This window comes from Polypterus senegalus, chromosome 2, assembly GCF_016835505.1.
Source record: "Polypterus senegalus isolate Bchr_013 chromosome 2, ASM1683550v1, whole genome shotgun sequence".
Classification (NCBI taxonomy): domain Eukaryota; kingdom Metazoa; phylum Chordata; class Cladistia; order Polypteriformes; family Polypteridae; genus Polypterus; species Polypterus senegalus.
Genome location: NC_053155.1, coordinates 133500817 through 133516889, shown reverse-complemented (window position 1 = coordinate 133516889; position 16073 = coordinate 133500817). Strand labels below are relative to the sequence as shown.

The window sequence follows — 16073 nt, the reverse complement described above, 5'->3', positions numbered from 1 at the left end:
CCCCTAATCAGTTGATTGACAGTGGTTGTCTAGGGTAACCTGTGAACGGCTTCAGGGATTGCATTGGAAAGAAACCTCCTTCTGGCACTGTAAAGGACATTGCAGTTCACCAGCGACACTCCGGGTTTTCGGTGGCAGCGCAATGTGGCTGTCGGAAAAACAGAGTAGACAGGTGCAGTACACGGTCGCCGTGAACCTTCGTAGTAACCAACTCTCAAGTTGGAAACCCATGGAATGAGTGCCACTGAACAGCATTCCGGCAACGCGCTTGTCTCTCTGGATGTGACGGTACTGGAGGTGCGCAGTTTTGCGCTGGGGATGAACTTTGGAACGTTCCACTTTATGAGCTGTGGTAGCCACTCGTCGTGATGTGCTGGATCGGCACTTTCTGAAGTGCCGTGGCTGTAGGGTGACAGCCGCCGGCTTGGGACTGTTTCAACTTTGTTTTCTTTTCTTTTTTTTTGTTCACTTTTGACGGTTGATTTATCAATGGAAAAACGAAACCGCAACCGAGAAGCGCAGGAGCAACAGCTCAATGAGTTTGATAAAAGCACGGCCAAGGAGCGCATTGACAGGTGAGGAAGCATCGTCAGATTCATGTTTATCTCCTATAGGCAGAACGGGGCAGAGATGAAACGCTTACTTTGTGTTTTAGTTATTTATTACAACCTAAAATACATCGTAGCGTCAACAGTTAGTAAATTGATTTTAAATCTTCACTCGGTTGTTTTATTCAGAAAGCGAAAACTTAAAATGAATCCCATTACAGTTACAGCAGCTGCTCAGTGGCACAGACTTGCTTAACATTTTAATGGATACAGTTTCACAGTGTTTTATGGCGTTTTCTTTTACACTGATAAAGCGACAACACTTTCCTTTAAAATGCTGTTGTACAATGAACATTTTTTCACGCGATACAGTGAATTCCAACTATCATAATCAATTTCAATAAAACTCTTATTTAAGAGAGAGTATTATAAGAGAAACCTAAAAGAATACTATTAAATAACATCAGTGAGCCATAAGAGGTTGTTGATATTTGTTAATTTATGAATGTTTGCCCTTTCACAAGCACTTTCACGTGAAATTAGTCATTAATTTATCTTATTTCAAAAGTGTACAATACAGTGTACAGAACATATTTTTATTGAACATATTTAGCTGCTAAAAATGGAGTTTTGATGTTGAAGGTACAAAAATATGTTTTCCATGCTTATGCGTTTAAAACACTATTATAGTTTTATTGATTTTTAGTTATTAGGGTTAGGATAAGGGTTAGGGTTTTAGTAATATTTTGTTCTTGGTTATTAGTTTTGGTTTTTAAAGTAACAACATTCTTAAAGCGTACAGTAATCAAACTCTGGGTCAGGTTTCTTAAAAAAAAATCAACAGAAACTGTATATTGCGCTGTGAATTATTTTGTACAGTATGAATAGATGAAATTGTTCAGTGTCCACTATAGGCAATGTAAACTGCCGCATACAGCTTAGGTGTAAACAGACGGATGAATGACTGGGTTTAATGAATTACAATGGCCAGTCTTGTTATTCAAACTGACCTCTTACTGTACTGCTGTAGTAATCTATATACAGTATTTTAAAATTTAGGATCTGACAGTTCAGACCAATCCATAACTGTTTATTATGTAGATAAAGAGTTATAAAATTATTCAGTTAATTAATTATACAAAGTGCTTTAAGTTCAGGACAGTAGTTTGAACCCAATATTTTGGGTGTGCAAGGAAGCCACTATGCCTTCATACCACAGCTAATTCAGCTTGGTTTATATTAATGTAATGTAGACATTTGACCAATTATACTATGGTTAGTTTTAGTATAAACCAGCATACAGTAACAACAACAATATTTATTTATATAGCATATTTTCATACAAATGATGTAGCTCAAAGTGCTTTACAGGATGAAGAAAGAGAAAAGACAAAATATAAAAAATAAAATTAAGCAATACTAATTAACGTAGAATAAAATTAAGGTCCGATGGCCAGGGAGGACAGAAAAAACAAAAAACCTCTTACTCCCCAGTAAAATAGTAAACCTGAATGTAGAATTCTACATAGCAGTAGGGGTGGATGTTCCGTGTCCTTAAGAGTGTTTGCTGGGGTTTTCTTTTGGGTGTTGAGGTTTTATCTTGAGATCGCTTTTATGTGCATCTTAATTTTATTGATGTCTTCAAATTGCCCTGATATAAGTGTGCCCGTCCAGGGTTGGCACTCCCCTGCACCTAATACTGCAGGTTATAGACTCTTATCTTTCCATAACCATGCAATATGTTCATAGAAAATAAGCAAAATAAGTATACTTCTATATCAACATGTTACTAGTGTTATTATTTTTATTTTGCAGTACTAATTAGGTTGATCACTTAGAAGAGCATTTCCATGCAGCCAAATGTTGATTTTTCTAACAGAATATGACACCATGCTGGTATTATAATTGGCAATTGCATATCCATTCAACCCAGAATCTTGGCTAACTAAAATGGCAGTGGCACACACAGCTACCACAAACCACTGAGAAGAGAAAAACAAAGACGAAGTAATGTAATACTTAAGTCACATAATATTCCCAAGCGCACTTAATCCTGTTCAGTGTCACAGGGGCGTTAATGTCTATCTGAACAGTACTTGGCACAAGACAGGGACCATCCCTGGACAGAGTGTCAATCTATCGCGGAACCCAATAAAACTTATCCACACGTATGCAAGGCTGAGTTGAAAGCAGCAGTTAATATAACCAGCATGCCTTTGCTGAATTTGAGGAAAAGCCAGTTACCTGGAGGAGAGCCCACAGAGAAACAGATAGGATATGCAAACTCCACCTTTACAGTGACTGAATATGGTGTTAGGCAGCAGCACTGCTCACTCTGTTACTGTACTGTTCAGATACGGAACAGCAAGGGAAATAATTGCTATGTGTTTTAAAAGCAATATGAACAACTTCAGCAGCAGAGGTGGATGGAGTCTAATATTGTCTGGTGGATTTTTCCAACCAGCGTTTTCAGGTAATATTTATTTATTATTTATCCTTGGAATTTAGGCAGTTATTGCATCTTTTCAACATTATGTACAGTATACTCAGGTGTATAGGCAGTAATATTTTCTTAAAGATAGAGGGACTTTAAGTTATTAACAGCTCTACATGTAAAAAGGTATATTTTAAAAAATTGTTTCTAAACCTAGCTGGAGGCCACTGTGTGATATATTATTGTGTTATCTCCAGTTATCACCCTGTTTCCTGAATTTTGAATTCATTGTTCCATAGTAATGAATTATTTGAGCAGTCTGACAAGAGAGCATTACGTCAGTCAATTCTTCCAAATAAAATTAACTTACTATTTTGCCGAGACCTTGTATATTAAGGAAATGTCTTAAATTTCAAATATAAGATCTAAGGTATGGATGTAATCAACTAAATAAAGTCCAAGCCTTTTGATTTAAGAGTAGTCATTTTTGTCTTACTAACTACAGAATATTTTCACCTATTAAAATACTTCTGTTTTGACAGAATTTAAGTACAATTCCTTGTATCCGTCTGTTATTTTATCTTATTTAAGCTGGTATTTACTGGTATGACTGAAGTGGCAACATTTGGTTTTATTGATAAATACAGCTGAGTGTCATCAGTATATCAAAGTTACATTTCTAAATGGCAATATTTGAAGATGGTCCTTGCACTGAGACCTAATGAATCTCATATCTTTTTGCAGAATGGAAGGAGGGAATAATGTCATAATATTTTTGTTCATGCTGAAAATGATTTTGAGGAGTATCAAATATATCAAGCAGATTATCAAAATTGGCCTCTCCTCTCCCCTCCCATGTGTGTGTTTGTGTTCCAGGATTTTATTTTTAAGGTGATTAAAGAGGAGCCACTTAAACATTTCTTTAGTTACAGCATATAGTGTATATGGACATCTTCACCAGTTGTTCTGACAACAGTATAGTATTTGTCTTAAGCCTTGATTTAATTCCTGAGGTTGAACATTTCTATTTGCCCATCCAGTTTAACGTAACATGTATTTTGGCAAATTATGGTACTTTTTCCAACAAGTTGTGAAATAACCTTTGTGTTTTGGACTTGCTTAACACGCCCTCAGGATAAAACATGTTTTTAGATACCAACGTTTGCTTGCTGTTACAGGCAAACCGATGACATTTTAACCATTTATGTTCACAATTAGTTATAATCTGTATTATAAAGGCATATCTTAAATGTTATTCAATGTCATTTGAAAAATGTAAGCCTTTTTAGTATTTTACATTCTTTAGGTATGTTGTCAATATTTTAGATGAAGTATGTTATTTTTACTGAATTCATGAGTTTGCTTATATGTGTTAGAGGGAAGGGTTAGAATTTTCTCAAAATTATTCAGAATAAAATTCCAAAAACCGTTATTAGTATTCAGAGGGTTATTTATCTTTCCCTTACATTGATCAACACAAAAGGGAAACCTTAAAGACTGAGTTAGCTCCTGGATCAATGAAGTTAAAAGTGGCAGAATTTTTCAAAACGGGGAAAAAATATACTATAGCACCTTTTTGATTATGCTAGCGTAGTGTGAAAATAAAATTATGCTTCAAAAATGTTCACTGAATGCCTTGACTTTGTCTTTACTTTAAAGCACTGGTTGCAGTAAAAGCCTGTAAAGCTGTACTTCAGGACAAGGGTTTTTAAATTTTTTATCCAAAAGAGTAAATACGAGTGATATCCAGAGAAAAAGGTTACAAGTGCACTGGAGGGTGCAGGGAATTTTTTTTTCGAAGGTTGGCATACCTGTGTGTAGGGGGGTCCTAACGGTCAAAATAAGCCCGGGACCGCGTCAGTCAGTTGTGAAATGTCATCACAGCAAGCGAGTTCGTCAACCTCTGCTGAGGCCGTTTGCTCCACATACCACCGATGCGAGATTCGTTTGGTCATCAAGTTCCTCACTTTGCGTTGCGAATCCGTGGCCGAGATCCATCGTCAGCTTGTGGAAACTTATGGAAAGAATTCTTGGGTGGGAAACGTTTTTCCAACGATGAGGAGGTGAAGGAGACAGTGGAGAAGTGGCTTTCGGAAGTGGAGCGGAGGGTATAAAAAAGCTGGTGCCCAGGCTGAATAAGTGCATCGAAGTTGACAGCGATTATGTTGAGAAACAAACACATATTTTGGAACATACCCTGTAAATTTGGTTGAAATATATTCATTTTTCGATTTTTAGCAGTTGTTGTAACCTTTTTTTCTGGATATCCCTCGTAAGTACTGTAGAATAAGCAAACAGAATGTTGTCTGTATGGTGTAACTCTGTATTAGTCAGTTATATTGCATCATAAACCCACAACTAGTAGATAGACAAAAAATAGTTTCACATTTATATATATATATATATATATATATATATATATATATATATATATATATATATATATATATATATATATATATATATATATATATATATATATATATATATATATATATATATATATATATATACACATATATATATATATATATATATATATATATATACATATATATATATATAGTTTTACTTTTATTTAGTTTTTGTTATTTTTTTCAATAGGATTGATGCCTATGGCTTTGAAAGATCTACTGACTTTGATTATGATGCCTATGAAGAGTTTATGTCTGTTTATCTTGCCATACTCACTAGACGATCTATCAAATGGTCAAAACTTTTGAAGGGAAACAAAAAAGTTGGAAAAAGTTTAAAAGGTAAGTATTGCATGTACATGAAAAATCAAAAAATTAGTTTTTGTGTAATTGAATAATTTAAGGTTCTTACACCCAGCTCTTGAGTAAACATTTGTAAACCATGGTTTCATTTTTAACCAGTATGTCGGTCACACTTATTCACTATGCAGTTATCTATTCTTCAATTTTCCAAAATTCCTTATTACATTACAGTGCAATCATTATGCGTGCATCTTTGACTAAAATGTAGTAATGCTTATGAAATGTACACTAGGAGAACTGGTGTAAGTCATGTCTCCCCATCACCCAAGAAAAAAATATGAGTAATAGTTTCTTAAAAATAGTGGCAGTTTAATTACTTCAGTTTAGTGGACTAGACAAGCTTTTCAATATGAACGTCTAGCATGAGTCTACCATTTATCAGCTAGAAGGACTGAATTCAGGATTCTACATAAATCCACTCTCACCTATCGGTACACAAATTCCACAGAGCATGAACATATCTAGAAAATTTTCTGTAGAGCACTGTAATCTGTGTTGTTTGAAACGGTAATACTTATTTGCCTAAGTAACATTAATCCAAATGAGAAGCATTGAAATGTATTTTTGTACGGTTAAAAGGATGGCCAGCAATCCATCCATCTTCTAACCTGCTCAATCCATTTCATAGTCGTGGAGCCTGGAGCCTCTTCAGGCAACACTGGTTGCAAGATAGGAACTAATCCTGGACAGGACACATTCTCACACTCAGCAGTCAGTTTTTTGGGATATGGGAGGTAAACTGGACAATGTGAAGAATAGCCAACGCAGAAGCATGAAGAGCATGCAGTATTCATACAGACAGCAACTGAATGTGGGATTCAAACCAGGCTCCTAAATCTGTGAGGTGGCAGCACTAACCATGCTGCATACCACATCATTGAACAGTATAAATGGAAGGGGGTGGCCATTTCATTTAACTGTGTTCCAGTATCCTACTGTAAGACACTTGCATTATAGAAAAAAATCATTTGTGAGGATTTGTATCAATTTTAAAATGAGGTGCTGCTGTACTTGTCAAAGATAGGTATGGCAGATGTCTTACAAGCACAAGAGGCAGAAACAAAGAAACATTAAAACATATAATTAATTAAATCAATTAAACATGCAATTAATTTTGATCCTATGATTGACTGCTCTATCCACCTTTGGCTCTTGCCTAGTTCTCAGTGTTGCCATAATAAACTGTGTAGGACCACAACCCTAAAAGCTGCATACAGTGGCTCACAGAAGGAAGTATTTGCTCTGTTACTCACTATCTGCTAGGTTTTGATCCTTCCCTAAAATGTACAGCCTTGTTAGCCTCTTTGTTAAAAGAGCTTAGATTATATCCAGATCAAACAAATAGCAAAATAATTACGTGAAATTTGTAATTATGGACACTGTTTTTTTTGCATCCATGTGATTAATCATGTTTCTATTTTCAGTCCTTTTATAATCTGATTTAAAGTACTCAAGCCTGATACTATAGCCTGTTTTTCAGTTGTCAAACTGTGTGATAGCACAGACATTAAGCATTTATTTAAAATGATCAGTAGTTAGAACACAGATTTGAGAGGACCAAAATAAAGCATTATTTAGCATAAACTGCCCTAGTAGATTGATCCCTGTCATTGCACTGTGTGGCTTTTGTGACCCTGAACTAGATTAAAGCAGGTTCAGGATGAATGAATGAATGGATGGCTGGATAAGCAGGTCTTATTATGCTAAGTTATGTGCAGATACTATTATTTAAAGCCTTATTTTTTCAATATGAAACATTTACTTAGTACAGTCAGAACCTGATGAAAGTGTCAGTCAAAAACCAAAGGTTAAACAACTTCAAGTAAAAGAGCAGCTGTGTAATGCTATTTTAACATTTTAAGATAAAAAAAATGCTTTTTTAAGTAACCTGGTAACCTCTGGGTACTGCAGTGCACCATCTGTTCATAGTAGGTGATATAACTTTATTTGCATTTGGGATTATTAATGGAAAGGCCCTGGCACACATCCAAATTCCCACCACTGATACATCCTCTGCCTACCCACTTCTGCTATATCTCAGGTGTCTGCATGTTAAGTATTTCAAGACAGGATTCATGACACAATTGCAGTTTAAGTGTTCCTGCACGTTAGTGAGTCATACTATATGTTGAAAAGTTCTTACTATTTTGAATTGTCTGCGCTAGTCTTTACAATTTATCATAAAAATGACAGGAGAAATTAATTTAGCATAAAAGCTTGACAACAGTGTATCATATAGACATAGCTGTAATGTGGTCAGTGCTTGCTGTCTCTCAGTTCCAGCATGCTTTGTTTAATTCCTAGTCACTGTCTTTGTCGTTTGTGTGTTTACCTTGTGTCCACTATCATTTTTTTCCCCCTTGTACTTGGATTTCCTCTCCCATCCCAAAGATGTACATGTTAAATTAATTGACAATTCTAAATTGGTTCAGTTTTACTCAATGTGGGTATATTCAACCTGTTGTTCAAGGTGCTTGTGATGTTGTGTTGGAATAAGTCTGTACAGAAAATGGGAGAAAGCCACAATAGGTACATTTCATTCTAGTCCATCTTACTTTTCAATATTTCCTAACATCTACTGCCATTTTTGCATTCCTGGAATCTATACTAATAAAAGGCAAAGCCCTGACTGACTGACTCACTCATCACTAATTCTCCAACTTCCCGTGTAGGTAGAAGGCTGAAATTTGGCAGGCTCATTCCTTACAGCTTACTTACAAAAGTTAAGCACGTTTCATTTCGAAATTCTACGCGTAATGGTCATAACTGAATCCTACTTACGTACATATATACGGCCATAGCCTGCAGCTCGGTCGCTGTGTGAGGCGGAGTTGCGTCCTCCATCACCACTCCTCCCACGTAGTTGGCTGCCTGCCTATATTGCGTCCCCCATACCCATGCCTCCCACGTAATTGAGTGCCTGCCCATATAAGGCCGTCCGTCAGCAGCAATCCAATAGACACACTGCCGCTAAATATTCACAGGCAAATTAAAAAGTTAATATCGCGAATTGCCTGTTAAACATCTTAGATTCACAAGTAGCGATTTGGGTGGTGAGATGTCTATCGAGGTGATCACTGTAATATTTATATATCATTGAAATGTATTATCATCAGGCATGGTTTAGGCACCTATGTCATCAGGGAAGTACCAGAAAAAGGGACCTCAAGGTTACTATTATGGAAGTTAATTTAAAGCATGGATGCCGTGAATGTAAGAGCTGTAATAAATAAAGTTCCCCTGCATACTTTAAAAGAAAGTCTCGCCATCATTTAATTTTTCACAATTTGTGAAAACAAGACATAGTATCAGAAAAGAGGACAGTCATGGATTTTGTTTGAGTTCCCTCGCCACGAATTGACAGGGATTCTCTTAACCTGCCGGGATAATGGAAAAAGTTCCGAAAGCATGTGAAGCTGATGTTTTCTGGCCCGCTAAAAGGCAAAGACGAGAGTGAGAAATGCAGCTACCTGCTCCTGTAGACTGGGGAAAAAGGAAGAGACATTTTTAACACATGGACTCTCACCCAGGAAGAAGCGAAGGTACTGAAAACTTATTATGACCGTTTTGAGGCGTTTGTCATGCCTAAGACGAATACGATATTCGCAAGATACAAGGTTAATGAGAAGACGCAGGGTATAAACGAGACTTTTGATCACTTTATAACGGAGTTAAAATTGCTGGTGAAGGACTGTGCTTATGCAAACGAAGATGAGATGGTCAGGGATAGAATAGTGTTTGGCACAAACTCAGCGAAAGTGCGGCAGAAACTTTTAAGTGCCGGGTCTGAGCTAACATTAAATAAAGCCGTGGACATTGCAAGATCGCACGAGATAGCACAAGCACAACTGAGAACCTTCGATGCATGTACTCCGAGCGGCTCACGTGAACTGACTGTGAACGCAGTACGCAGACAACAAGCAAGAGCTCCAAAGAGGACTGAACAACAAATGCATTACACAATTGAAAAGGCAGCAAAAGAATATGAAGCAAGTGACGCATACAAGCATATTCATAAGTGCAGCTACTGCGGAAACAAAGCACACTGTGGAAAAAGTCAATGTCCAGCTAAAGGAAGACAGTGTAAAAAATGTGGTAAATTGAACCACTTCACTAAAGTTTGCAGGACTGGGAAAGGTAAACCCGTGCATGCAGTGTGTGATGTCTCAGATAAAGAGGAAGACGAGCTGTTTATTGATGCAGTAAGAAAGGAACAACCCTCTGAAGCTTAACAAGCCTTTGTAGACATATCAATAGGAAAGCAAGGTGTAAAGCTTAAGTTTAAATTAAGTTCATAGACATGCTGCCGCTAAATATTTGCAGGCAAATCCACAACTTAATACCGGGAATGCCTGTTAAACATCGTAGATTCACAAGTACCAATTTGGGTAGTGAACACTTCGATGAAGGAAACCTCTTATCTTTACAACAGTTAACAAATGCGGAATGTAACTTGAACACAACACATCCTCCAAATACGAACCTGATTGAAAGAAATAATGATAATCAAAATCCTTGATGACAGCAACACTCATAACAGTCACAAAACAATTACATTGACAATCATGTTACGTTATTTTTTAAATGTTTCCTTTTCTTTTTCATAACTTCGTTAACACACTACTTCTATGCTGCGAAGCACGGGTATTTTGCTAGTAGTATATAAAGTACAAATTGGTACATGTATTTACACAAAGACCACAACGGTGGAATGATCACAAATTACCAACTGAATAATAAAATATAGGAACTTCTGCTGGCCTACCTGTTACTGGCCCCAACTTTAGCATGTGTGTTTAGATGGATTTCCCACCTTTCAAACTCATGAGTACCACAGCACATCTAGTAGTTACAAACATTATAAAAAGGAGGTTGAGACCTTCAAACAGACCATAAAGGCAATTCAGAACCTTAAGTCTACCTAACTCCCAACTACCAAGAATAAGATTAAAGTTTTAAAAATAAACTGAAGTTTTCCAAAATTCCTTACAGGAGGGAGAAACCTTGCCCAAAAGGCACCACAAAACATTTATAAATAAAAAAATATTTATTTAACATAAAGGAATAACAAAAGAGTGTTTAAAAGAGCAGAAAGGAGTGGCCAAAAGGCAATCCTAAGGCGCAAATAAGTTCCAAAACACTTATTCAGAAATTAGAATTCAAAAGTAGCAGCAAAATTATTAAAGAACTGGCAACACAAAAACAAATGTCAATAATTACAAACACTCCAAATCATTTCAATGAAAATGCTGCTGAGGCCTCTTCCCTAGCAGAATATATAGCTGAGGATAAGTCTTGTAGTGGTAATATGAAGGTGGCCACAAAACATAAGAAACATTTGCACATTTGTTTAGACAGTATCACTGCAATCAAAACACAAATAACATAAACATGAATAATAATAGTATAAAACTAGCAAAAATAAAAAGATACAAGCCAGGGACTAAACCCTGGCTGAAGCACAACATCTTCCTTCTTAACTCCCATATCTCTCTCTAAACATCCCCATACCTTCAGTCTCCGTTTCAGTCTCCTTATATCCGAGTCTCACTTCCTCCCACCAGTAAGCTTTTACTTAATCTGTCTAAATACATTTAAGTTAAAAAGCCTAGTATAGGTTTATAACAATTCTGGGTCTATTGTCTGTGCAGCCTTAAGACTTAAGTAGTATTTGAAAGGGCTTGTTTTCTTTCAATGGTAACCAGATCTTCTGTCCTAGGATAGGGCTCTTTGCTATCATCTGCTTCTTTGGGGGAGTAGAGCTAGCCTTTGGCTGGTTCTCCCTAACTTCATTCTTTCTCTGGTGCCCTAGGAGAATTAATTTCCAGGTCCACATCAGCAGACTATTTGGATTGACTGGCCTGTTCTCAGTTACACAATTCTAGCTCTTGTACTTGATTAGCTCAATTTTCTGGGATTTCTAGGGCATACTTATGAAACCTGAATTTTCGTAATTGAATCCTTCATTTTCCAATCCTTTGCTATTTTAATACAGAGTCCAAGAGCATGTTCTGGCTTCATTGTGCACAAAACCAGAACCCTCTGAGGGGTGCTAGTTCAGCTATCTGAAATTTCTTTAAAACTTCTTTACATTTGGTGTAACTATTCATATATATTAACAAAAGTGTATTTTTTTCTGAAATGGAGCTATTGTTTTTGAAAATTCATTTTATTATTGGTTGAAAATTATCCCTCAATGTGTGTGTATGGATGAGATCTATGAGATCTATGATACACAGGCATCAAGTCAAGAGCTTGGTCCTGCCTAGCACCCCAAACCTCCTGAGATAGGCTTCTGCTCACTTGGACCCTGAAATGAAATGACTGGATTAATACCTTATCATTTAGGTTCCCTTTAGCTCTTCCTCCAGAATTATAGTACATTATACAGAACCCTGTTTCTAGGATGATAACACAGGACTAAATAACTCATAAATTTACAGCATCAACAAGAGAGAGATGATACTCTCTATGTAGTTTCATTAACCTGCTGCTTACAGGAACTACAAGACCTGAGGAAATCTCTGAGCCCACTGTGTGAGGGTTTATAATTTCAATTTAAAAAAAAAAAAATCACTGTTTTACAAAACCTGGTGTGCCACAATTAGGTATTAAATACATTTTATAAAATATTAAGAAACCCATTTCAGTTTGTCTGTATAATTTATAAAATGTGGTCAATTAGGCACCCTTTAATATTTTGTGGTGAATGTTTTTTCTCAGATAGGTAATTTTTATAAATTAGTTTGTAAGTATGGCTTCATTGGGTATCAGCCTTTTCAGTATGGTTAATAATTAAAATTCAACTGTTGCCAGGATTTACTTTTGTTTGACCTCTATTGTAAATAATTATGCTCCTAATATCATTTTTTGTGAAGGCTAATCTTTAGAACTATCAATTGTTCTCATAATGTGCTGTTGAGGAGGTGGAATTCCAGGCATCTTTTCTCTATTGAATTTTCTGTAGAAGAGACAGAAAGGAAATAGCATGTTGATGTTATTTTTATATACCAATTGAAGCAGTGTGACCAGTGGCAGAGAGTTAATTAGTTAATTCAGAATCATGTGTTTTGCATGATGCAGTTAGTAGCTGAGGAAGCTAAAATCAGACTAAGGTCATTATTATATATGGTAAGCATATTGTGGTATTGAAGTGTTGACGTCAAGGTGCTTGCAGGTTTAATGTGGGAAATGCAGGAGAATTTACTGTGTCAAAAGAGGAAAGTATCTTAAATGTGAGTTAAAGAACATTTTTGATCCATGAAAATATAATCTGAATTTCAAAGCAAGTCTCTTGATTTACTCTGTTGCAATTTATTTTAATTTTAACTTGCAAATGTTTTTAAAGGTGTGTTCTTTAAAAAACTTTGCATTTTTACAGTATTGTGTATTTTTTATACAGATTTTACATAGTTTGTGGAAGTAAGTGAAGATCATATAAATGATTAATAAGCAATAATTTCGGGTCTTATGGATAATTTATGTTGTTAACTAGTCATGAAATAACTTCTATTTTGTAATTGTTTAAAGCTCATGTTTTATTTTAAGCATGACAACATGTAAAGTTATATAACATATTTCACCGGTCTAAAGACAATAAACACAACAACATAAAAGTTGTACATGGAAGAAAATGAATTTGTTCTTGATTGATTTGTTAGATTTATTTATTTCAAAGACATGGGACCCCAAATATTTTAAGCATGCGGTTGGATTCAAAGTCAGTATGTTTTTTTCAGTTAGATACATTTTGACTGTTCAGAAAGTGTTTCTTTTTGGTTATTAAATATTATCTCTCTATTATTTAAAAAAAAAAAAACAACAACATGGGAGCTATATGAAGGAGACGAGACGTGATCTTCAATGAAGAAACTTTGATGTCACGCGAGACAAGGCAGTGAGACAAAAGCACAGCTGCTGTACAGGCTTTTAAATGATCGACGCGCAGCGCAACAAGCAGAACATGCAGCTCGCCAGCAGCAGCAAGTCAGCAGATGATCCGACCGCATCTCCTTAGCGTGCATTCAGCCCCCTGCCTTCACAACGCGAGCAGCGTTATACATCCCGTGAAAAAGACATTTAACCACACCTGGGGCCGGAAATAAAGGACAAAGAGTAGATGACAAAGTAGAACGTTCTAAAGAATTAAAAAATGTTTGCGTGGTACACATGCACAGCAGGTCTTCTTTGATCCTCTCGGAAGACACTTTGAAGTCCCGGGAGACTACTTGCACATCACGGCCTACTTACAAACAATTTCTCAGAGACACTTTAACATCCCGTGAGACAAAAGGACAGCTGCTGTACAGGCTTTTAATTTATCTTCGTGCAGCGCAACATGCAGATCACGCAGCATGTCACAAGCAGCAGCAGCTGCTGTACAGGCTTTTAAATGATCGTTGCGCAGCGTGACATGCAGATCAGGCAGCACATCACAAGCAGCAGCAGCTGTTTTACAAACTTTTAAATGAACAAAGTGTAGACCGACATGCAGATCACTTAGCACGGAACAAGCAGCCCCAGCTGGAGTAACTCATTCACTACAGCTTTAGTACTGGCAAATACAAAGAAATAAAAAATGTATGAAATGAAAATAACAATCTCTTTAAATTGTATATCCGGTTAACCAAACCTGGGGGTTGGCGAGCGAAGCAAGCAGGGGGCAGAGCCCCCTAGTCTTCATTATTGTTCTAAGTGATAGCTTTGAATGTCAAAGAGCTCTGTCAAATAAATACAGTATTATATTTAAAAGGCAATCTGATTAGGTTGGGAGTGCCAGAAGTTTAAGTTGTGTGTGCTTTTTTTAATATAAAATATGTACTTTATAATGTTTTTGGAAAGAGGTGACTGAGTCAACAGCAAAGGATGCCAGTAGCTTGCCTTGTGAATGTTGCACACAGCTAGATTAAAATACAGTATGCACAGGAGAGCAGAACATGAATGTACTTTGAGTACTCTAAGTGACCAGATCCTCACTTATAATCTTGTACTATACACTACGTAACTTGTCTCACATAGTAAGTGTGTCAGCCTATGTTCCTTTTTGTCATTTAAAACATAATTCTGAAGAGTGCAGATCCTGCCAAATGTAATGTAACCGGACCACTTCTAGAAAAATAATATCAAAGTTTGTAACAGCTCAAAAAAGCTTGTCCATAGGTACATTCCAGGGGCTGTCATTGTAAATTTGTCCTGAAATAGAAAGTAAACATGACGACAGAATAAGATGATTTCCAAGATATTAAAAACCTACAGCAAATAAGTTTAGAATTGGTAGATCCAAAAATCTTCAAGTAATACTTGTAGATTGTCGAAGCAAAAACAAAAGAAAATGCAATGGCAACAGGACATAAGTACTTTCATCTTGTAAAATACTTCTAACAAAAATATACTAGTTTTTAATTACAGGTTATGTTTAGGTTATGATTAAAGTCTAAGCACAACCTTTAAATCCAACGGCTTCTTGTGGAACGTAAAATTTGAGTGTTTCATGCCATTGTAGTCTATTATGTCTGGAAGTCTGTCAGTGGTTTTTATGTCTTCTTATAGCCTGGACATTTTGTATTTCTGAAAAATGAATTCATTTGCAAATGCTAAATTTCCTTAGAACTCTCAACAAGAATATTCTCAAGTTCAAGGTTAGCTATATTTTCATTTGTATACAGTGCAATGAAATTCTCTGTTTCATTCCTCCTTTAACACTAGAATTACTAGAGCCTACAAGAAAACTCATAAATTGGGCGAACCTTAAATCCGTTCACACCTCTCCATCAGCGTCTTTGTCCTGTAAATGTGTGATTTAAGACAAGCGGCAAGCAGCCGGCTATTCCATCCCCCACCATCGCAGAACATTCACTAAGTTCTCCGAGCTCGTGCCTTGTTTGATTATCTGGGAGTGAGTGAACTGTTGGAGTTCATCCATCCATCCATTTTCCAACCCGCTGAACCCGCTGAATCCGAACACAGGGTCACGGGGGGTCTGCTGGAGCCAACACAGGGCACAAGGGCAGGGTGCCAACCCACTGCAGGACACACACAAACACACCCACACACCAAGCACACACTAAGCACACACTAAGCCAATTTAGAATCGCCAATCCACCTATCCTGCATGTCTTTGGATTGTGGGAGGCAACCGGAGAGCCCGGAGGAACCCACGCAGACACGGGGAGAACATGCAAACTCCACGCAGGGAGGACCCGGGAGGCGAACCCGGGTCTCCTAACTGTGAGGCAGCAGCGCTACCACTGCGCCACCGTGCCGCCCCTGTTGGAGTTTTATAGTGGAAATAATAGATCGTTATTTGGAACACAT

At 36.8% G+C, this 16073-nt stretch overlaps 1 protein-coding gene across 1 annotated transcript in view; it reads left to right on the top strand.

Moving 5' to 3' along the window:
* Positions 1–14: 14 nt before the first annotated feature.
* grtp1a (growth hormone regulated TBC protein 1a) overlaps positions 15–16073 on the top strand; it is an 82980-nt gene continuing 66921 nt past the window's right edge. Inside the window, exons 1-2 of the mRNA XM_039744646.1 lie at positions 15–575; positions 5587–5738. Coding sequence (XP_039600580.1) covers positions 490–575; positions 5587–5738 — 238 coding nt within the window. The 5' untranslated portion in view covers positions 15–489. The remainder of the gene's footprint in view (positions 576–5586; positions 5739–16073) is intronic.